The 23,631-nt window shown below is 42.5% G+C and overlaps 1 protein-coding gene across 1 annotated transcript; it reads right to left on the minus strand.

The window, feature by feature from the left end:
* Positions 1 to 13,859: 13,859 nt before the first annotated feature.
* On the minus strand, positions 13,860 to 22,784 carry trim47 (tripartite motif containing 47). Its single transcript, XM_085289174.1, has 8 exons — positions 22,542 to 22,784; positions 21,957 to 22,168; positions 18,653 to 18,698; positions 18,355 to 18,450; positions 16,195 to 16,419; positions 15,239 to 15,261; positions 15,039 to 15,160; positions 13,860 to 14,571 (listed from the first exon to the last, which is right to left on the minus strand). Exons 1-8 carry the CDS (start codon positions 22,722 to 22,724, stop codon positions 14,042 to 14,044), a joined length of 1,437 nt encoding a protein of 478 aa, XP_085145300.1. The 5' UTR covers positions 22,725 to 22,784; the 3' UTR covers positions 13,860 to 14,041.
* Positions 22,785 to 23,631: the final 847 nt, after the last annotated feature.

Genomic DNA, 23,631 nt, shown 5'->3' on the forward strand with positions numbered 1-23,631 from the left:
ATCACCTTCTCAGCAGAGCGCACAACACGCTGCAGTCTCTGTTTGTCCCTGATAGTGGCTCCAGCGTACCACACGGTGATGGAGGAGGTGAGGATGGACTCAATGATTGCAGTGTAGAACTGCATCATTGTCCGTGTTGGCAGGTTGAATTTCTTCAGCTGCCTCAGGAAGTACATCCTCTGCTGGGCTTTCTTGATGACGGAGGTGATGGTGGGCTCCCACTTCAGGTCCTGGGTGATGGTGGTACCCAGGAAGCGGAATGAGTCCACAGAGGTGATGGGGGTGTCAGTCAGGATGATGGGGGGGAGTGGGGGCTGTGTGCTTCCTGAAGTCCACAATAATCTCCACTGTCTTCTGGGCATTCAGCACCAGGTTGTTGTGGCTGCACCAGGACACCAGACGTTCAACCTCCCTCCTGTAGGCAGACTCGTCACCGTCCGAGATGAGTCCAATAACGGTGGTGTCATCTGCAAACTTGATTAGCTTGACAGACTGGTGGGTGGAGGTGCAGCAGTTGGTGTACAGGGAGAAGAGCAGAGGAGAGAGAACACAGCCCTGAGGGGAGCCGGTGCTGATGGTCCGGGAGTCCGAGACATTCTTTCCCAGCCTCACATGCTGCTTCCTGTCCGTCAGGAAGTCAGTGATCCACCGGCAGATGGGATCAGGCACATTCATCTGGGAAAGCTTGCCTTGGAGATGGTCTGGAAGGATGGTGTTGAAGGCAGAGCTGAAGTCCACAAACAGGATCCTGGCGTAGGTTCCTGGGGAGTCCAGATGCTGCAGGATGAAGTGTAGGGCCATGTTGATGGCGTCGTCTACAGACCTGTTGGCTCGATATGCAAACTGCAGGGGGTCCAGGAGGGGGGCCGTGAGGGTCCTGAGGTGGGAGAGAACTAGGCGCTCAAAGGACTTCATGACCACAGATGTCAGAGCCACGGGTCTGTAGTCATTTAGTCCAGTGATCCTAGGTTTCTTGGGGACAGGGATTATGGTGGAGGACTTGAAGCAGGCAGGCACATGACATGCCTGCAGTGAGGAGTTGAAAATGCCAGAAAACACTGGGGCTCATGTGTGGGCCACCTCTGGTAAACCAGATCTGGGCCACCATAGGGCCGTCATTCTTTGCGGTACGCAGGCCATGTGTAAGCACATTGTGTGGGACAGATCCAGGCCATACCAATTTTGCTATGTGGGAGGAATTATGTAAAAATAGAAACATCATAAAAATGAAAATGAACATAAAGTAAAATGTACTGAAAAGAACATCAGTATGGCCATCATTATTTGCTTGGAAAGTCTAAAGTTCCATGGCTTTGAACAGCCAGAGAACGCAATGCCCAGCTTAGAATGACTAAAAGTAACTTCTTTTAACATTCTGTCATTCTGCTTCTATATCAAAAATCCACTAAAAATAGTCATTTGAAAAAAAATATTCGCCACTTTTCATCAGTTTGGGTTCCTCTGTTTATAGCAATTTTTAGAAAAGAACCCAATACCTTTGTCACTATACAGTTGTACAGTGAGATACAGAGCATCTCCTACTCATTGCAAACATGCTGGGAGGGTGGCTCTATCCGCCTTAGTGCAGCTGCTGTACCATACTGTGATGCAGTAAGTTAGTAGGCTCTCAATGGGCGAGTGGTGGAAGGGTGAGCTGTAGTCCACAAAGAGCATTCTGGCGTAGCTCTGCCGCTGTTCTAGGTGACTCAGCACCGAGTGGAGGGTGATGGCATCTTCTGTGAATCTGTTTGCACGGTATGCAAACTGGTGGGTGTCGAATTCTGGGGGGAGGTAATCCTTGGTGTGCTGAAGGACTAGTCTCTCAAAGCATTTCATGATTACCGGTGTGAGGGCCACAGGGCAATAATAGTTCAGGCTGGTGATGGGAGACTTCTTTGGTACTGGGATGATTGTGGCTGATTTTAGACAGGATGGGATGGCTGCTTCATCCAGTGAGAGGTTGAAGATTCTGGTGGAGATGAGGGTGAGCTGGTGGGCACATGGTCTTAGCACTTTACCACGTATTCCGTCTGGACGCCTTCCTGGGGTTCACTGCTAGGAACACTCATCTGACATCGTGCTCCGTTACAGTGAATGGAGCGGTGCAGGAACCAGGTGAGGATGAGGATGGGAGCAGGGCTGAGGCAGATGAATGCTGCTGTTGTGGTGTTTCAAAGCGGGCAAAGAAGCTGTTTATGTCCTCTGCTAGCTGCACACTCAGGTTTTCTGTTTTCACAGTTCTGCCTCTGTGGTTTATGATGTCTATTATTCCATGCCATGTGTTGTTGCTGGACAGGTGGGACCCCTTTTCAGGTCAGCTCGAGCAGACCTGTACAGAGCTCTGTCAACAGACCTACAGGGAGTGCAGAATTATTAGGCAAGTTGTATTTTTGAGGAATAATTTTATTATTGAACAACAACCATGTTCTCAATGAACCCAAAAAACTCATTAATATCAAAGCTGAATGTTTTTGGAAGTAGTTTTTAGTTTGTTTTTAGTTTTAGTTATTTTAGGGGGATATCTGTGTGTGCAGGTGACTATTACTGTGCATAATTATTAGGCAACTTAACAAAAAACAAATATATACCCATTTCAATTATTTATTTTTACCAGTGAAACCAATATAACATCTCCACATTCACAAATATACATCTCAGAATCAGAATCAGAATCAGAATCGTGTTTATTGGCCAAGTATATGTGCAGACACATACAGGGAATTTGGTTCTGGTAGATGGTGGCTCTCAAGCACAGCAATGTAAATCACACACACACACACACACACACACACACACACACACACACACACACACAAGTGTCTATATATACACATTACACATACATACACAAAGCTATGTAAACCAACTATAAATAACGAATCTAAACTTATATACATAAAATACAGAAATGAATGAGGTGGAATGAATACTACAAAATGTACATAAGGTGCAGTTGCAGTCTGGCAGTGGGAGCAGTGTGACAGGTCAACTGTTAAGAAGGGAGATGGCGAGGGGAAAGAAGCTGTTCCTGTGTCGGGTGGTCCTGGTCTGCAGGCTTCTGTACCGTCTGCCAGAGGGCAGCAGATCAAAAAGTCTGTGTGCAGGGTGTGAGGGGTCTGCGATGATTTTCCCTGCCCGTTTCCTGGTTCTTGAGAGGTACAGATCCTGGATGGAGGGCAGGGGGGCGCTCATGATCCTTTCTGCTGCCCGTACAGTCCGCTGCAGTCTGCTCCTGTCCTGTTTAGTGGCTGCTCCATACCAGACTGTGATGGAGGAGCACAGGACAGACTCAATGACCGCAGTGTAGAACTGGATCAGCAGCTCCTGTGGAAGACTGTACTTCCCCAGTTGTCTCAGGAAGTACATCCTCTGCTGGGTCTTTTTGAGGATGGAGTTGATGTTGGTCTCCCACTTCAGGTCCTGGGAGATGGTTGTACCCAGGAACTTGAAGATCTTCACAGTCGACACAGGGCTGTCTGATATGGTGAGGGGGAGCAGAGTTGAGGGATGTCTCCTGAAGTCCACTGTCATCTCTACAGTCTTAAGAGTGTTCAGCTCCAGATTGTGCTGACTGCACCAGAGTACCAGCCGCTCAACTTCCTGCCGGTATGCAGACTCATCACCATCTTGAATGAGGCCAATGACAGTGGTGTCATCTGCAAACTTTAGGAGTTTGACAGCAGAGTTATTGGAGGTGCAGTCGTTAGTGTAGAGGGAGAACAGTAGTGGTGAGAGGACACATCCTTGAGGGGCACCAATACTGAGGGACCGGGTTTCAGAGGTGATCTCCCCCAGCTTCACTTGTTGCTTTCTGTCTGTCAGGAAGCTGGTGATCCACTGACAGGTAGCTGGTGACACGCTGAGCTGGGAGAGTTTGGAGGAAAGAAGTTCAGGCACAATGGTGTTAAAAGCCGAACTAAAGTCCACAAACAGGACCCTGGCATAAGTTCCCGGGCGGTCAAGGTGTTGCAGGATGTAATGCAGCCCCATGTTCACTGCATCATCCACTGACCTGTTTGCCCGGTAGGCAAACTGCAGAGGGTCCAGCTGGTGGCCTGTAATGTCTTTCAGATGGGCTAACACCAGTCGTTCGAAGGATTTCATGACCACAGACGTCAAGGCGACAGGTCTGTAGTCATCCAGTCCTGTGATGGTGGGTTTCTTGGGAACAGGGATGATGGTGGAGCGTTTGAAGCAGGAGGGAACTTCACACAGCTCCAGGGATCTGTTGAAGATGCGAGTAAAGATGGGAGCCAGCTGTTCAGCACAGCTTTTGAGGCAGGAGGGTGAGACGCCATCTGGTCCGGGGGCTGTCCTGGGCTTCTGTTTCTGGAATAGTCGGCTCACATCCTGAGTGTGTATTCTTAGTTTCAGGGAGGAGGAAAGGGGGGTGAGAGGTGTGGTGTAGGTCGTTGAGTCTGGGATGGAGAGGGTGGTGGTGGTCGTTGAGTCTGGATTGGGGAGGGTGGGGGTGGTCGTTGAGTCTTGATTGGGGAGGGGCAGGGTGAAGGGGGGAGAGGTGGAAGGTGTGTTGGGGGTCAATGTCTGAAGCAATGTCCCTGGGAAGGGGAGGGTGGGGCGTGGGAGTCTGTCCGTCTCAAACCTGCAGTAGAAAGTGTTTAACTCGTTGGCCAGGTCTTTGTTTGCTTCAATAGTGGGTGGGGGGCGTCTGTAGCTGGTGATTTCCTGCAGGCCCCTCCACACTGATGCAGGGTCGTTGGCTGAGAGCCGTTCTTCCAGCTTCTGGGAGTAGATCCTTTTAGCTGCTTTGATCTCCTTGGTCAGTGTGTTCCTGGCTTGCTTGTACAGGACCCTGTCACCACTTCTGTAGGCGTCCTCCTTGGCCTTGCGAAGATGTTGGAGTTTAGGAGTGAACCATGGTTTATTGTTGTTGTATGTGCAAAAGGTCTTTGTTGGCACACACACGTCTTCACAGAAACTGATGTATGATGTCACAGTGTCCGTGAGCTCATCTAGGTTCTCAGATGCAGCTTCAAAAACAGTCCAATCAGTGCAGTCGAAACAGTCCTGCAGTTCCTGCTTTGCTGTGTTAGTCCACTTCTTCACAGTTTTGACTACAGGCTTGGCACGTTTGAGTTTTTGCCTATAAACTGGAATAAGATGGACCATGCAGTGATCAGAATGTCCCAAAGCTGCCCGGGGCACAGAGCGATAGGCATCTTTTAGAGTGGTGTAGCAGTGATCCAGTATGATGTTGTCCCTGGTGGGGCAGACTATATGCTGTCTGTATTTAGGGAGTTCGTGGTTTAGGTTTGCTCTGTTAAAATCCCCAAGAATAATTGTAAAGGAATCCGGGAATTTCCTCTCCAGGGTAGTAATCTGGTCAGCCAGCTCGCACAGTGCGTTGTTCGCGTTGGCCTGTGGAGGGATGTAAACTCCGACCAGCATGAAGGAAGAAAACTCCCGCGGTGAATAAAAAGGTTTACAGTTGATGAGAAAACTTTCCAAGTGTGGGCTGCAGTGTTTCTGTAACACTGTGACATCAGTACACCAACCTTCATTAATGTAGAAGCAGACTCCACCACCCTTTGTTTTCCCTGAGAGCTCTGTTTCGCGGTCCGCCCGGTGAAGTTGGAAGCCCGGCAGATTTAAGACAGCGTCTGGGACTCGCTCACTGAGCCAGGTTTCAGTGAAGCAGAGGGCAGCAGAGCGTGCAAAGTCCTTGTTAGTCCGGTTTAAGAGCAGTAATTCGTCGACTTTGTTTGGAAGAGAGCGGAGATTCGCGAGGTGAATGGAGGGGAGTGCCGTGCGGAATCCTCGCCGACATTCAAAAACAAAACAACAACAAATCAGCGACCAATATAGCCACCTTTCTTTGCAAGGACACTCAAAAGCCTGCCATCCATGGATTCTGTCAGTGTTTTGATCTGTTCACCATCAACATTGCGTGCAGCAGCAACCACAGCCTCCCAGACACTGTTCAGAGAGGTGTACTGTTTTCCCTCCTTGTAAATCTCACATTTGATGATGGACCACAGGTTCTCAATGGGGTTCAGATCAGGTGAACAAGGTGGCCATGTCATTAGTTTTTCTTCTTTTATACCCTTTCTTGCCAGCCACGCTGTGGAGTACTTGGACGCGTGTGATGGAGCATTGTCCTGCATGAAAATCATGTTTTTCTTGAAGGATGCAGACTTCTTCCTGTACCACTGCTTGAAGAAGGTGTCTTCGAGAAACTGGCAGTAGGACTGGGAGTTGAGCTTGACTCCATCCTCAACCCGAAAAGGCCCCACAAGCTCATCTTTAATGATACCAGCCCAAACCAGTACTCCACCTCCACCTTGCTGGCGTCTGAGTCAGACTGGAGCTATCTGCCCTTTACCAATCCAGCCACGGGCCCATCCATCTGGCCCATCAAGACTCACTCTCATTTCATCAGTCCATAAAACCTTAGAAAAACCAGTCTTGAGATATTTCTTGGCCCAGTCTTGACGTTTCAGCTTGTGTGTCTTGTTCAGTGGTGGTCGTCTTTCAGCCTTTCTTGCACTGAACATAAGTTCCCTGCAATTTCTGAAGAATATTACAGTAAATCTGGCTGAAACTTGGCCCAGACGTACAGCAGGTTTCCCGGAGGAGGGATGTGTTGAAAGTTGGACCTCAACTACTCAGGATGATTTTTAATGAATTTCTGAAATTTCCATAATTGTAGTGTATTGGCTGTATTGAATTGCATATAAATGTCCATTAATTTCTGAGTAATTTTACAGTGAATCTGGCTGAAACTTGGCACACAGGTACAGTAGGTGTCCCAGAGGGGGGATGTGTTGAAAGTTGGACATCAACTACTCAGGATGATTTTTAATGAATTTTTGAAAATTGACATAATTATAGTGTATTGGCTGTATTAGATTGAATACAAGTACCCTTTAATTTCTGAGGAATTCTACAGTAAATCTGGCTGAAACCTGGCACACAGGTACAGTAGGTGTCCCAGAGAAGGAATCTGTTGAAAGTTGGACATCAACTACTCAGGATGATTTTTAATGAATTTTTGAAAATTGACACAATTGTAGTGTATTGGCTGTATTAGATTGAATAAATGTTTCCATTAATTTCTGAGGAAATCTACAGTAAATCTGGATGAAACTTGGCACACAGGTACAGTAGGTGTCCCAGAGGGGGGATGTGTTGAAAGTTGGACATCAACTACTCAGGATGATTTTTAATGAATTTTTGAAAATTGACACAATTGTAGTGTATTGGCTGTATTAGATTGAATAAATGTTTCCATTAATTTCTGAGGAAATCTACAGTAAATCTGGATGAAACTTGGCACACAGGTACAGTAGGTGTCCCAGAGGGGGGATGTGTTGAAAGTTGGACATCAACTACTCAGGATGATTTTTAATGAATTTTTGAAAATTGACACAATTGTAGTGCATTGGCTGTATTGCATTGAATACAAGTACCCTTTAATTTCTGAGGAATTCTACAGTAAATCTGGGTGAAACCTGGCACACAGGTACAGTAGGTGTCCCAGAGGGGGGATGTGTTGAAAGTTGGACCTCAACTACTCAGGATGATTTTTAATGAATTTCTGACATTTCCATAATTGTATTGACTGTATCGGGCTGCTACATTGTAATTTGTGCGCGCGCGGGTATAGTCTTTCAATCGGCACATAAAGCGAAAAGGCGCTACCGTAAAGACTGGTGTAAAAGCGCAAGGAAATTTATGCGGCGGATAGGAGGCGGCTGGCTTGACCGCGGCTCACAAATGACGGCTCACTTTACCGCGGTTCATTTCCAAACAAGTTCAAGTGTGTATCATTCTGTAATGAAAGATACGCAACAGGAAAACATTCAAGACAAGTTTTCAGAAAACAAAGCCTACCACATTTGGACACCTGGGGCCCGTTCTTCGTACCTCGCTAAGTAGGTTAGCCGGATTAGATTGTTGACGATTTCGCGTGATCCTGGATCAGTCGGTTCCCCGAAGCTCATCCGGGACTTGCTGTCATAGCAACAGAGCCGTAAGCGTAAACCTGCTCGGGAGCAGGTTTACTTTATGTAAACAGGATTAGATCGCGGCCACGCAGGTATGTCCGCTTCATTTATACGAAAGCAACAGCGATATTTTTCCACTGTTTCACCATAAATAAATATTATCAATGTAACTAAAGATAATGCAGCACTTGATCCTTTTATTGATGTCACACAGATACATACAGGTCATTTCCTAAAAAAGGGAAATGAACTATTAACATTCTATTACATGTATGTGATTATTACAGATGTAATTCATATTTCAGAGTAGTAATTGTAAATTACTTCGTGTAATCAAGATGAGAGACCACGGCTATAAAAGCGAAGGTGGATTTGGGAAGCCTGTCGCAGCCATGTCCTGTCCGTATACGCGACCAACCCATTGCGGAAGGTGCAAGATTGATAAGGAGAGTCCTCAGAATTCAGCGTATATTGCGGGATAGACAGGATCCTTTAGCTCAGCGCGACAGTGTGCTCATAGAGAGATATCGATATTCCCGTGAGGGTATTATTTACTTAACCAACTTGTTGACGAGGGGATGCAGGACCACCACCTGTCTTTTTTTCCTCTGCCCTTTTCTTGGTTGCTGTTATGAACAAACTAACAGAGTATTACAGGCCAGTATTACCTTGCCAAGAGACGCAAAGCAATCTAAGAGATAAATATTACCATTCTGTAGAATACTCCTGTATTCCACTTTTACTTGTTCCCATGTTCTTGTGGGTCCTGTTGTGGCTCTAATGTGAAAGGGGATATAATATAACATATTATAATATAATATAATGCCATATGATATTGGACAATATAGTGTCATATGATAGATCTACCCTACCGCCTACTGGTGTTGGCCAGAGGGGCCGATGGCGCGATATGGCAGCCTGGCTACAACCGTAGCTGCCTCCACCAGTGTGTGAATGTGGGAGTGAATGAATAGTGGTATCGTAAAGCGCTTTGGGTGCCTTGGAAAGCGCTATATAAATCCAATCCATTATTATTATTATTATTAAATTACCTACGAGTTTGATTTGTCAGCAACTTTCTGCCAGCCCTCTCTCCTTGCTTTTGCAGCCTTTGCAGTGTTCTCTTGCGTTTTAATTAAACTCTGAAACTCCTGTAATCCCTCACTCATGAGTTCTTGCTCTGCTGCCGGAAAATACCGAGCACGCCCCTTCGACATTTTCGCCGACCAATCAGCGGGTTGCCGATCAATGTTTCTACTATCGATGCGTAGCCCCTTTTACGACACCCAGTGATGTCACATTCCTGCGTCCAGCTGTAGTAATCGTCAACAGCAGGTGTGTTCGGGGAACCGGATTAGCGAGCTCACGGTTAGCGCGATGATTTGATCTTGGATGTGTCATTTGATCTTGGATGTAGTAAGCGACGTACGAAGAACGGGCCCCTGGGCCCTATTTCAGGAAGCCGGTTTAGTGGAAAAACTGAGTAAGTATACCCTGAGTTAACGAAAACTCTGGGTTTTCGGTTTCACAAAGCGAGTTCAGATGAAGCCTCAGTGAGTCACTATGACGACACACGCCGTGAAGCTAACCTGCCCCCTAGCAGGTTTACTACAGCTAACCCTGACTGTCTCCGCCCCTTTGTCGGAAACCTGACAGTAGGAAGTGTCAGACATGGCGTGCCCCGTCCTTGAAGAGCCAGTAGATCGTGAAGCCCAAATTCTCCGCAGAGCTCTCCGCCGGGAGAGAGTGATCAGAGCGCGTTTGGACATTTTATCATTTCCTGATGATTTTCTGTGCGAACGTTACCGTTTCACAGCACAATCTATAAGTTATTTGGATAACATCCTCAGGCCATATATTACGCATGTGACACATCGCGGACATTCTCTCAGTTCTGTACATATTATTTGTATTGCACTTCGTTTTTTGCAAACGGGAGCTTTCTGTATAATATTGGTGACGCTGAGCACGTTTCCAAGGCTACCGTCTGTCGGGCAGTCAGGAATGTTACAGTTGCACTGAAACGTCTCCTGTACTCGTCTGTGGTGTTCCCCGGTCATAGACCCACAAGATTTATCAAAGAGGGATGCCACAAAATTGCAGGTAGCAGGATGACCAAAACTTAATTCATGATGTGGTGATACTTGAACTACTACTTAAATTTTACATTTATTTCCAGGGTTCCCAGGCGTGATTGGCTGTATAGATGGTACTCACATTCCAATCATTGCTCCTTCAATAAATGGAGGAGACTATGTGAACAGGAAGTCTTTCCACAGCATTAATGTACAGGTACATAGTTCCCTGTAGCATTTCAAACTAACAAATTATTTCATTATAGTAATGGATGCTAATTTGTGTTCTCTGCACTGTGAAGATCATATGTGATGCTGCCAACATTATCACAAATGTGGAAGCCAAGTGGCCAGGCTCTGTCCATGACTCACAAATATTCCGTGAATGTACACTGAGCACAAAATTTGGACATGGTGAGTTGAGAATACTTTAAAATATATAAAGACCAATTGCTTCAGGGACATTTGAACTGAAGTGTATCCTTCTGTCTTAGGAGAGTTCACTGGCTACTTGCTTGGTGATAGGGGGTATCCATGTTTACCCTATTTGCTTACCCCTTACCCTGACCCGGGCCCACAGCAGCGATATAATCTGGCTAATTGCAGGACAAGAGCCAGAATTGAAATGACTATCGGAATGCTTAAGGCCCGGTTCCAGTGCCTGCAAAGACTCAGGGTCACCCCAGAAAGGGCATGTGACATTATTGTGGCATGTGTGATTCTTCACAACATTGCCACAATTAGAGGAGAACACTGTCCTTCTGAACCAAACATCAGCAGTGATCCAAACCATGAACATCCTGACCCTCCCACGGACATACAAGATGGAAGCGCAGTCAGAGACACCATATCGTTAGCTTCATAGCATAAGTGCCTAAGTCATTGACTTAGTCAAATGACTTAGGCAATTATGCTATGAAGCTAACGATATGTCACAATCATTTCTTTTGACCCATCACCTCAACATGTTGAAAGACGAATAAACAGATTTTTTGTTCAACTGGCTTTATTGGTCACCTGTATTTCCTGTACACAAAGTATTAAAAGATGTAAACCTCATAAAGTGTCTCTGTTGCTTCCTCCTCTGTAACAGCTGTCAATGTTTCTCCATTATTTTCCTGTAGTAAAGAAATAAACAACATTGCTGTTCTACTGTGAACTCATATAATCTGTGGAGTATTACTCACAACTGCATGTTGGTCTGGCTCAACAGGAGGCTGCACCAGATGCAGTACACCACCACCATCAACTGATAGAATATGAGGTTTATACAGGACACTTATAACTTACAAGGGACCAAATGGCAATTAACAAACATACCAATCAGCTTACACTTCATTGTCATTATGCTCTCAAAGACAACCAAGACTGAGGGAAGGCAAAATCAGTAGGAAAATAACTTCACTACAAAATAATCCATTATGGTAAAGAGTTTATCAAATGAATGAGTAGCACTGCAAAGGTGACTGTGAAGAAAGGATGTATGCACATCATGTATTATTTTGAATTTACCCCCTATGTAGGCACTTGTGTCTTGCGGGGTTATTGACTCAGGATGTCCCCGCAGAGATGCCTTCGGCCACAGGGCGCCCACTGTTTTGGCTGAGGGCCAACTGCTCAGCCTCTGTGAGTGGTGGTGGTGGTGGAGGACCCCCACCTGTTTTTTGGGCCTCCGCTTTTTTTCTGTTGGCTATAACGGGGTCACATTTGAGCATACAGAGTAAGCAAATATGTACTTGTAATGTGCTCAGATAATTTCAATAAGTGCTTACAGAAAGAATATTAATGTAGCCTCTAACTGCAATTGATTTACATCGGACAAACAGACCAAGCACTATGGCTCATAATACAATTACACCTTACCTGTTTGGACTATATTTTTATATTTCATTTTTACTTGCTGCCAGGCACGTTTGGGGCCTGTTGGGTTGCACCTGCGCTCACATCACATCACAACATAAAATGTATACAATAACAAATAAAATAACATATGATAAAATAACGTGTTAAATGGGTGGTAATCCCTAGATCAATGTTTATATTAACACTCACGCATTGACTCTGTCGGCTATGTTTTGCCATGCATGCTCCCTTTCTTTTGCAGCTGAGGCTGTGTTACTTTTTTTCCGCAAAATTTGCATGTTATCGGCATATGCTGCCATCAGAATTTCGGCCTCAAGCGCTGTAAAATACATTGACCGCGCCTTCTTTCCCTCCGTCTCCATGGTGACTCGCTTACTCTGTGCTCCGCTTATCAGGGCTTTATGTATCCTCGTCCGCGCGCTTCACTTGGGGTTAAAGCAACTCCGCGTTGATTGAACTACTTGTTATCAGCCTTTCTGAAACCGAATATTCCGAGTTGGACAGTTCGGGGTTACTCAACCCTGAGTATCGTTTTTCACTCTGAGTTTTCTAAACCGGCCTCCTGAAATAGGGCCCTGGAACTAAAATATAACCCAAATATCCCAAAGTACTCTAGAGTTCAACGTAAGGCCATCTCTGTCTGACAGCTAAAGCATGGCAAAAACTGAGGCATGTAACAAGACAACGATCCCAAGTGCAGCAGGAAATACTAAATTGCAGAGACTTGTCGTGTTTTTGATCTTTAGTAACCTTATAGCAAAGATAAAGTTCAGTTTAAAGGAAATTGTGGAAGAAGTTGCAATACTATTCTAATTTTACTGCATTGTCTAAATACAAAGTGTTTTAAATGGATGACAGACTTACAAGTCAAATACACTTTGCATCTTTTAATCCTAATGTGAGAAACACCAATCACATTAATAGAACCCCCCCCAAGGGGAAAAAATAAAAAATAAAAATAAAAAATCCAACAATACATTTCAGTAATAAAAAGTATGTATTGAATAAGATACACCATCTGAGACAACATTTACCAGCAAATACTCAAAGTTAAAGAGTAGAGTTTCAGTCCCAACATGTGATGGCAGACCTCCGTTTTAAATGAGGCCGTTTAAGATTACAAAAAAAAAAAAAAAAAAAAAAAAAAAAAAAAAAAACCCCCACACACAAAAAAAAACTACCAAAAAACACATTTAAAAAAGTTAAATGGGGACAAAAAGACTTAAAATACAATGGTGATGATTTGAAAACAAAATTCTGTTTATGGGAAAAAAAAAAAAAAAAAAAAAAAAAAAAAAAAAAAGTGCAACAACTAATGCTTGCTGAGCTGCAGTTAGAATACTGCGGTAGTTTTTCCTTCTATCCAGATCAATACCAACACTGGCTGAAACTGATTTGCTTTCAACACTGCGGGGGGGGGGGGGGGGGGGGAAGGAAAAAAATGCAGCATCAAAAATAAGCTGCAAGAAAGATGCAACTCCGCAATATACAGAGGGAAAAGTCCAAAAATGCCAAGCGTGCAACTTTAAGTTTTTATCATCTTATATAAAATTAAGTGTTTAAAAGGTTTGTGATAAAATGATTTGTACTGATGGATGTTGCCACTTCCATTCATTCCTGGAAGTCTAATTGTAAAATCAGTACAATATGGACAAAATTGAGTGTTCAGTCTCATATTGATGAGGGAATGTATCATGATAACAACAGACAGTCAAACTATACCAGACAATGCTTCACCACTGACCCTTCTAAGAGTGAGCTTTTATAGTAGTAGAAGTATGGCATAGTTGTTGCTAACGGGATAACAGCACTGAATATGCTCTGAACAACAAGAGCATCCGAGGCATCTGCAACCCAGCAGACACAGTGATGAATAGCAAAGCACTTCTCCAAACCCCCAGCCAAAGGAGGTGGTATGAGCCTACAGTGTGTGTCCAAGTTGAAAACTACCAAATTTGTGTACACCTGGTACTTTTTATTCAATGTAAAATGTACTTTCTAAAAACCAGTAAGACAACTCAAAAGCATACATGACTTCAAGGGTCAACATCAGCCTATCACTCCAGCCTGATCTATGAGATAAAGCCTTGCCAACAGGCAGAAATGAACACGCAGGCGTTAAACTTGTTTAAACTCTCAGTAATAGTGGCATATTTGCAGTCTGCTGCCTGGGTCATTTTTCCCTGGGCTGAAGAAAGGGTAGACAGGCTCCTCAAAGCAGGTGTCAAACATGTACAGCCTCTTCATTGTTACAGCATCATAGAAGCTAAGACGCCCGTTGTCATAGTCCAGGTACACACCCACGCGAGGAGAATTCCAGTAGTCGGCAACTGGAATGCGTCCGTCCTCCCCATTGGCGTACAGCCGGTCCTGCAGGCACAGGCTCCAGTATCCTGCGGAGGGTGTGAGGCTGACGAAGCCCTTCCTGTTGCTGCACTCTGTGGTCACTCCCAGGTACCACACACCTTTGTCCCTCACATCCACCTCCCAGTAGTGCTGGCCACTAGCATACTGGGCTGTGGAGAGGACGCCACAGAACCGATTGAAGCGGGCAGGCAGGTCTGGCTCCTGGCTGCGGACACGGCCCTCCTCCACTTTGGTGTCAAAGTCCGAGATAAGCAGGTTCGGGTGAGCGGTGTCTGGGTCCAAGGTGAGGTTCTGGGGCACTATGGAGACGCCATGACAGATTAAATCACATTAGTCTTAAGCTGACCTGATACTACATTTTTAAAAGAGCAGACTTGGTAGACAAACTGCCTGCTGAAATTGATATTTTTTTATATTGTCATTTGTGCTTAGAAATATAATCATTTGTATGCTGATAAAAATCATATCCTTATTAGGACTGATAAAAGTCTGTGTGCAGGAAAAAAAAAAAAAAAAAAAAAAAAGGTAGATTAGTTGACTATCAAAAAGAATCATTAATTGCAGCCCTATTAGACAGTAACCCGTTTCAAAAAGAAAGCATGCAGAAAAGTTAACCTGCATTACTGCAGTTTCTTTAGAGACTTTAATATATTCACCATCCAGCAAGCTTTAGGCTGAAAATGCCCAACCTCATGCCTAAAAATCTGTCTTACAGTTCAAATATAGCATCTCTTAAGCACTAACAGTACATTATTCTTCAACTTACTGGTGTGCAGCACGTGCATCATCTTTTTCCACATGATGAGCTGAAAGGGCCCTGAGAAGTCTGTAAATTCTGTCGGACAGTTAACCGGCTCCAAAGAGGTGAAAGGCTTGCACTGTACAACTCTGCAGAAGAAACATGGAAATTAACATGCTGGGTTTTTGTAAAGCATTTTTGTAATAAATGAACAAAAAGCTACTTACTCATTAAATGTCTCAGCAAGGCTCTGTTGCAGGGGGGGAAGAAAAGAAAGAATATACTTAATTTGTGGTTTAATGTATAATTCAAACCCTAACAAACAAGTTTCATAACATTTCTGTTGCTTTGAGCAGCCCCATGTGCCCATATGCCATTTTAAGGACGCTTTGATCCTTAATCCTTAGTGCACAGTGGTAAACTGTCATCAGGGTGTCTGCAGTTTATCACAAATTAATATTTAAAGTCCTTTTATAAGAATATGAAATCAGACCAGTTTCATGACCGTTTGGCTTTGCATGATGAATGGCCACGCAGTATGCTCACATCCACAGCAACTCTGCTTTTAATGGTAATTTGGAGAAGCTTGTCAAAATAAAGAATGTTGGATGATGGCGGCTATTTGCTGGTGGGGTTTTACTTCACGTTTGACTTCCCATGTGATATTTAAATACAACAATTTGGGCTCCTGAGTATCTACAGTAAACAGTATTTAAGGCTACTCTGGTTGACTAGGGGCGTGTTCCTAGGTCTAATTTTATAACTACAACTCTGTGCACCAAATTTTCCCATCGCATTGTTAACCTAAAGACAATGGCTGTGCTTTTATTTCAGCTTTAAAATGTATGATTATCACCCAGTTATAAACAAGCATTTTCACTTTTGCGTACAGTTTAAAAAAAATTTAAATAAAAGGGGGCACATGTTTGTCATAGGCAGCATGATTGCATTAACACAAAAAGGTAAAGGCAATAGTGCAGCTTTTAACAGAAGAAGCCTGATAAAAAGGAATGTTACAGGCCTGCCAAAGCTGTATTTAAGACAGTCTCATTCTTAAGAATACTGCTTTATCCTTTTTGAAGCAAAAGGGTTTGGGATGGGGAACTCAGCAATAACGTTATCCAACTCTTATGTCATAGCCATGGTCTGACAATTTACAAGTTAAACTTTGAAGTCAACTGACCTCAAAGTTAGTTTTTCCATTGATCTGGCTGTGGATAGCTGCTATAGCTTTGTCCACAGCTGCTGCTTCCGTTTCCACAGTCTTCAAGTTATCATCTATAACAGCCATGGTGGCCACTTCCTCAGCGTCCAGGCTCTCAAGCAGCGAGTCCCTCTCGTCCAGCAAAAACTGGACCAAGGCACCGACGTCTGCTTCAATCTTTTCCTTGAGTCTCTGCTTTTTCAACTAGAGCAAAAGAAAAGTATAAGATAAATGTGTCGCATTCAGTGTTGGGTAAGTTACTTTAAGTAATTACTTAATATTGTATTTAAAATACTTAATTACTGTGTCGGGAAAGTTACTTAATTACTCAATAAGTAATTAAACTAAATACTTCTGTGAAGATTATGAGTAAAACATGTCATTTTATGACCATAGTCAATGTAGTTGAATTATGTTAACAGTTGTAGGACATGTATTATCCTTTAGTTTAGATGGTGTGCTGTGTATGTAGTCTAGTTCTCATTATACTCTTGAGTTAACAGAACATATTCACATATTAGTTTATTAGATAAATTTGCATCACTCTGTATCCTTGATCTGCTGTGAATGTCTCACACTGTGTTCTTGACATGTTTTATTGCTGAATCATGAAGAGAAAGGAGACTCTGAGTCTAGGGCAGAAGAGATAAACCACATTCTATACCCCCACCTTTGCAGGAAGACAGGGAGGCAAGGTCAGGAGCCAGTCTCGCTAAGAAGTAGAAAAACATGTGAAGATGTAGCTTTTATGACTAGGTGGGGCTGTCAGAAGCTATAAAAGTCTGTGAAAATCGCCACCATTTTGAGAGACATGTGCCTAACCCTCTGGCCGCATCTCTCCCGTCCGGACGTCTTAATGCTCTGTGTGTTGAATTGTATGGAAATAAATGATTGTTGATTGAGCATTTATACACCGAGTATTGTCCTTCCTTCAGCCCAAAGATTAAAAGAACTGGGAGATTACAACACTTCTTAAAAACCCTATAAACCTTGAGTGGACAAACAATAGAAATTAAAATAAATAAATAAATAAAATAAAGTTATTATTTAAAGAGTTTAAAGACTGAGACTACAGTACGCAGCGGTAGCATCTCTTCCACAATGTAGCCTGCAATCATTTTTTAAGCTCACCTTCAGATGCTTTCTGTGCTGCTGAAGTAAAATCTAATTTTGCCTGCTTAGCAGGAGTTGCCGCGGTGTTATCCATGGATGATGAACAAGGATCAGTCAGAAGTGTTCGTCTCTGCTCTCGTGTCAGGCGCTTCAGTAGATCACTCCTGGTATTAACAGCGGCTGATTTTTTTTTTTTTTTTCCCCCCTCCCCAGGACATAGCTTACACCTTACTGTAATGTTCTTGTCTGCTTGTTTCAGACGAGTGAAGAGACAGGAATATGTCCATTTCATAAAACAGCCACTCGCTTCAGCCTAGTCCGACATCTTCCGCTTTAGAATACGACTACGCAGCAAACTGGCACGAAATGACGTGCACCTGGACTACAGCGATGTTAAAGCGGCAGAGTTTACTTCTACGTTTAGAAGATAAATTATTGAAATTAAATGATATTCAGCGAGTTTTAATTTTACAATGTAATGCAAGTACATTGTAAGTAACTAATTAAAATACCTAAAAATGAACAGTAATCAGTTACTCTACTTTTTCAGTGGTAAAGTAATTTAATTACAGTAACGCATTATACCCAATGCTGGTCACATTGCAGTTCTAGTGATGCCTACCACAAACAACGACACTGTTGGTTTAAAGTATAAATGACACACGATCTGTGGTTTAAGTCAACTTTTAAATGTGACCATGCATTTCCAAATAATATGGCAGAGTCATTTGTGCAAACAAGCACGTCAGCCTGAGCAAAGCGTTATAAACAGAACTGAGAATCTGCTAGAGTCATCCTGACAAGGCTCTTACCCCCCAACAAAAAACAAAAAAAACCCCAAAATAATATTGACTGACCAGAACTATAATGTTAACATAACTTCAAGACGAATGCTCAAGAAATGCATGTTCAGCAGTCCACTAAAATTTCACCGTGCACAACTGAATGTTTGCATGCAATATGCAAAAAATGGCCACTTGAACACCAAGTTCACAAACAGAGCAAGTAAGAACGGTCATTCCATACCCTCAGTTCACTTTTAGTGAGCTCATCAGCCGTAACAACTTTTACACATTGAGACTTCTGCCAGTTGAGCTCCAATAGCCTCAGTTTCAGTTCCATCTGTAACAAATGTACAGGAAGACATGTAGTCAGGAAAGCAGGGCAACAGTGCAAATATTAGAGATGCAGTAAATAAGAGTCTAGGTTACCAATACATAATAGGAGACTACTTAAAAATAAAAAAAATATATTATTATAATAATAATAATAATTATAATAATAATAATAATAATAATAATAATAATAATAATAATACTGCTACCTTCATGTCAGTCACAACTTCTGGCACTGGTGCCACATCATGGTGTCTGAAACGAAACACTCAGCATGTTACAGAACAATTTGTTTTAATCAAAAATAAATAAACATTGGACTCACTGTGTCATCTAGAACTTCCTTTCAGACAGATGTTTAGATTGTGTTTCTTACAAATCCCAATGGATTAACTTTCCACAATATAATTATCCAACAGAGCAAATGTTATTTTACACAATTCCTCATCTGAGGATAAAAAAAAAAAAGGAACAAATAAACACAAATCATATGATTGTTTTGCACAGTGTGTCGTTTATAAAGAGTTTGTTGTTTGAATTAACTGGGAAACTGCTATGACAGAAAAATAGCAGTTTTAGAACCTCTCATAGTGAATTAGAATGGTTGAAAGTTTTCAGCGAGTCCTTTTTTAGTTATATGAATAATGTTTAAAAAGTGACTCGTAAATACCTAAGACAGGAACTAGCCACAATCAGTTTTAGGTTTCAGTCATCTTTCACTTTAATCAATGAACATTATTCGTGTCACATCAGGTCTCCGACAGATTACAAAAGTGAAGGCTATGACATCAATATGGAGACAAATTTGCCTCAAGAGGGTTGTAAAAGTGTATGATATGATCCACAAGCATAAACTAAGCTTTACAAATGTGTGCAATGTTGTGTGTAACTTATGGACTCATGAGCATGTGCTTCAATAAATAAAATATAAATACTGATCAGTTATACACAGTCAAGTTGAGCTCACAAATCCAATAAGTTTTCGAAAGGTAAAATTTTCTGTGTACAAATTATTCATCCTGAGGGAAATTGGTGTAGGGTCTGGTGTAATTGAGCGTAGGTCTGTGTCAGTGCACATTTGTGTTCAGCCGAGAGAGAGTGTCCCTTCACCCAGTCAGGCAAAAGTCAACAGTCTTTAGTCGATGCGGGTGGCCTTGGGGTGGGGGAGAGAGTCAGTCTTGTTATCCAAGGAGAATTTTGTTATTCAGCTTTTGCCTTGAGCATCCAGCTGGCGCCAGGAGGGCCGCATGAGATGAAGATGGTAGTTGTTTTGTTTAGTGCGAACAAACTGCTTCCAATTTTGAGACCATCCTCTGCATTAAGTATATGCTCCATATTATGAATACAGATATAGTCGAGGTAAAGTGGAATAAATCCTTTGTTAATCTGAGCATTCTCTAATGAAATCAGGCCAACATTGATATTAGCGTAATTAATTATCCTTAACATTTCAGAATGTGGCAGGCTACTCTGTAGGGTCTGTAATTGTAAATCTGTATTTTCTTGTAAAAGGGATTACCAGCTGTTCTGTTTATTTAGAAAAAAAAAACAAAACAAAAAACCCATATGCATGCAATGGAAGGCCAGATGTCCCAGTTTTACACTGGGATTTGAACATAGCTTATATTTGTGGATCTTGTGGAGCAGGGAAATTATTTTACTGCTATTGGTAAATAATCATCATTACTATTGCATTAATAATATAATTTACAGCATTGATATTGTATTCAGAGGTTTAAACAGTGTGTGTGTCTTTCAGAAAGACTAAGTTGCAGGAGTTGACAGGAAGTTGTAGAGAGTTTGCAGAAGTGAAAGCAGAGTAAGTTATTTTGAGGAGCAGGTTAGACGAGGCTATTTGAATTATTAGGTTATTCAAATTGTCTGTTATACTTTTATATTCTTTTAGTAGAAGTTCCACCCACACACACCCCCACACACCCACCCACACAGAGAGAGAATCATTTATAGGTGGAAGTTTAAACAAAAACCATAGTACACATTTGTAAAGCTTATCATGTGGCTCATATCATGTGCATTTGGTCAGCTAAAGGCGTGTCCACATAAGCACCAATGCACTCATCCTCGAGTTGTTTATAATAACTTTATTTATAAAACTCTTTTAAACAAAGTTCTGAACAGTTATTTGAAGATAAAGATACTTTTTAAGTTGCTTTTTTGCAGACACTTTGTAGTTGACTAGTAGACTTTCCAGGCTCTGGTTGCCTAGGTACCACCACATGCTCATTGACAAGTTAGCTTATTTTGGATAATCAGCATTTCCTCTACTTAAATGTAGTTAAAGAAATTTGTTTCGCCTACAGTATGACCTGAATTGAGCAACCAAACCCAGAAATGCAGGAGAAAATGATTAACAGTTGTGGCAGAGGGAAGTTTTCCCTATAGAGCTCTAAAAGATGGGAAGTCTTTTAGAACCATAACCAACATGCCCCAGTGCATATTTAAATAAAATGTTTAAAGCACTTTTGCATTGGCTTCACTTTTCAGAGGTACATCCTCTATATAATCTATGTGTTAGCCCCACCCACTTTGTCTGCCCTTGCTATAAGTCGCTTAATGCAGCGGTCCCCAACCCCCGGGCCTCGGACCAGTACCGGTCCGTGAGTCGTTTGGTACCGGGCCGCGAGAGTTGAGGCTCAGGTGTGAAATGTATAGTTTTCAGGGTTTTTAATCTGTTTTCAGCGTTATTTTGTTATCCTGCGTCTTTTCACGTGTTTTATGAATAAATTCTCTTTTTCTGTACCGGTACTAGTTTTATTTTGTTGTATTTATCCACGACACCTTAAAGGCCAGTCCATGAAAATATTGTCGGGCATAAACTGGTCCGTGGCACAAAAAAGGTTGGGGACCGCTGGCTTAATGTCTTGCTGAGGTCATTGCACACTGTGTGGCTGCCCCTCCTCAATACTGGTCTCAAACTAAAGTTAATTCACAGATGGACACTCGTACACTAGGCATTCACAATGATGCTTCCAAATTTCGTTGCCTTGTACCTGTGATGTGTGCAATGACCATAAAGTTGAATTCTATTCCAAATGAGTCTTGGGTACATTAGTGCCAAAAACCTCATTCTACAACCCTCCTGGGATCTTACTATGAAATGCAGATATACTGCAGTGCTTCCCAAGCTTGGTGTGGGGTCATAAGCAGCTGCCAGTCATGCTATGGGTCCCAATTTCCAATGATACTGGTTACATTAGTAAATGCTTGAAAGTTATTTAGGCGATACAGGATTGAAAAAACAAAAACAACAAAAACCCCACAAAGCCACAAACTAAAAGTAAAAATGTGAAATTATTCTGCTAATATTAAGGTAATACCATTAAGCATGGCAGACAAAACATAAGATGAAAATGGTGCTTTTTACATCGCCCCCTTATTATTCCTAAAAATCTGGTTCATACTGTCCAGTGTACTAATATCTGTCATTAATAAAATCTTTTCAGGGCACAGAGCTGTGGTGTGATATTTGTAAAGTCAATCATAAAACCCAACCTGTGTGATCTAGATTCCCTGCAGACAACACAGATAGGCCTCTTATCGGTCTGGCAGTAGAGTTTCAGCTCTTCACCATGATGCTCACACTTTTCACCAAATTTCACAGGCTTGGAGGGGGCAGGACAAGCACCCAGGCACTCCAGATCGTCCAGTTTGGCCACCAAGTTCTGCACCAGATAGTTTTTAGTGAAAGTCCTCTTGTTGAACACCTGACGGAATAAAGAAAGAAGCTAAGGACGACTAACCAAGCACAAGGTTGCGTACATCATATCATTTTTGGAGCTAAGCTTTTAACCTGCCAGCTCATGTGTTGACAGGTTGACTATCGTTAGCTAAGGGAAGGAGGAAAAAAAAACCCCAACAACAACAACCAGCTATCCTAGCAACTGCAAAATGCACTGCGTAGGTATCCGTTATTTTAAAAGCAGTAGCCAAACACGCGGTGTTATTTCTCGTAGATATTTATAAAAGAAAAAAAAAAAGACATTGGAAGAAACACTGGCACCGCCGTGTTATTGTATTTACCTTCAGACGAGGTTCAAAAAAGAAAAACAAAAAGGCGTATATAATGTATTAACTTACCGTTCGGCACTGAGGACACTGATACCCATAGTCTCCGCCATTTTCATCCCAGTGCATACAGATGCAAAAGCGGCAGAAATTATGGCCGCATTTCAGAATAACGGGGTCCTTGAAGAAGTCCAAACAAATAGCACATGTCAGTTCCTTCCTCAGGTCATCTCCAGATGCACCAGCAGTCGCCATGTTTACAAACCAACCAGCAGCGGAGAACTGCCACTGCAGGAAGTGAAGGAAGAGGATGGAGGGAGGGAAGTGGGCACATTTGTGCAGTGTCGCTTTCGCTCTCAGCCAATCAGTTTTCACTCTCTCTCTCTATTCAATTGTATTTCAATTATATACCCTTTATTGGCGCAGCAGTCAAATGAACCATAGTCTTCAATCTAAGAAATCACAAATTGCACTTTTATTTTACTGCTTCCCAGAGGAGCATTTAAAACATTTTCCCCTACAGACATTGTGGAGCCTAACTCATTTCACTGACAGTCATAATTGTGCCATTTTTTCCCTTCTTAATCGTTCCTACTTTGCCTAGGAAGGTGAATTAACAATGTGTGTGCTTACAGGTCAGCTGCTAACTGAGCTACTTTAACTTATTACTCACCAGTCCAAATAAGCTCTTAAGTCTGTGATAGCAAATGGAAAATTACTAGTACAGTGGGGGAAATAGTCCCTAATTTTTGTGGTAGTTTCACTTTAATGGTGAGACAGAATATCAACTAGAAATCTAGAACCAAAACACATTATATAAAAATTGATTTTCATGCCACTGAGTGAAATAAGTATTTGATCCCCAACAACCCAGCCAGAATACTGGCTCCCACCAATTGGTTGTGTGCCCACGTGGCACATAGATTACAGTTAATCAATTAATCAGTCAATTAAATAGAGATAGTACTGATCTCAACTCATTATGTGTATAAATCACCCCTATTCACAGCATAAATATCTTCCAACCTCTCCCCCCATCATGGGTAAGACCAAAGGACTTCGGGACCAGACTGTAGAGCAGCAAAAGACTGGGATAGACCAGAAGACCATCATCAAGAAGCTTGGTGAGATGGTGACTGTTGGTGTGATTCTTTGTAAATGA

Source organism: Mchenga conophoros, linkage group LG10, assembly GCF_057382185.1.
Source record: "Mchenga conophoros isolate Kocher_MC1m ecotype Shallow Benthic linkage group LG10, M_conophoros_male_GT1.1, whole genome shotgun sequence".
Taxonomy (NCBI): domain Eukaryota; kingdom Metazoa; phylum Chordata; class Actinopteri; order Cichliformes; family Cichlidae; genus Mchenga; species Mchenga conophoros.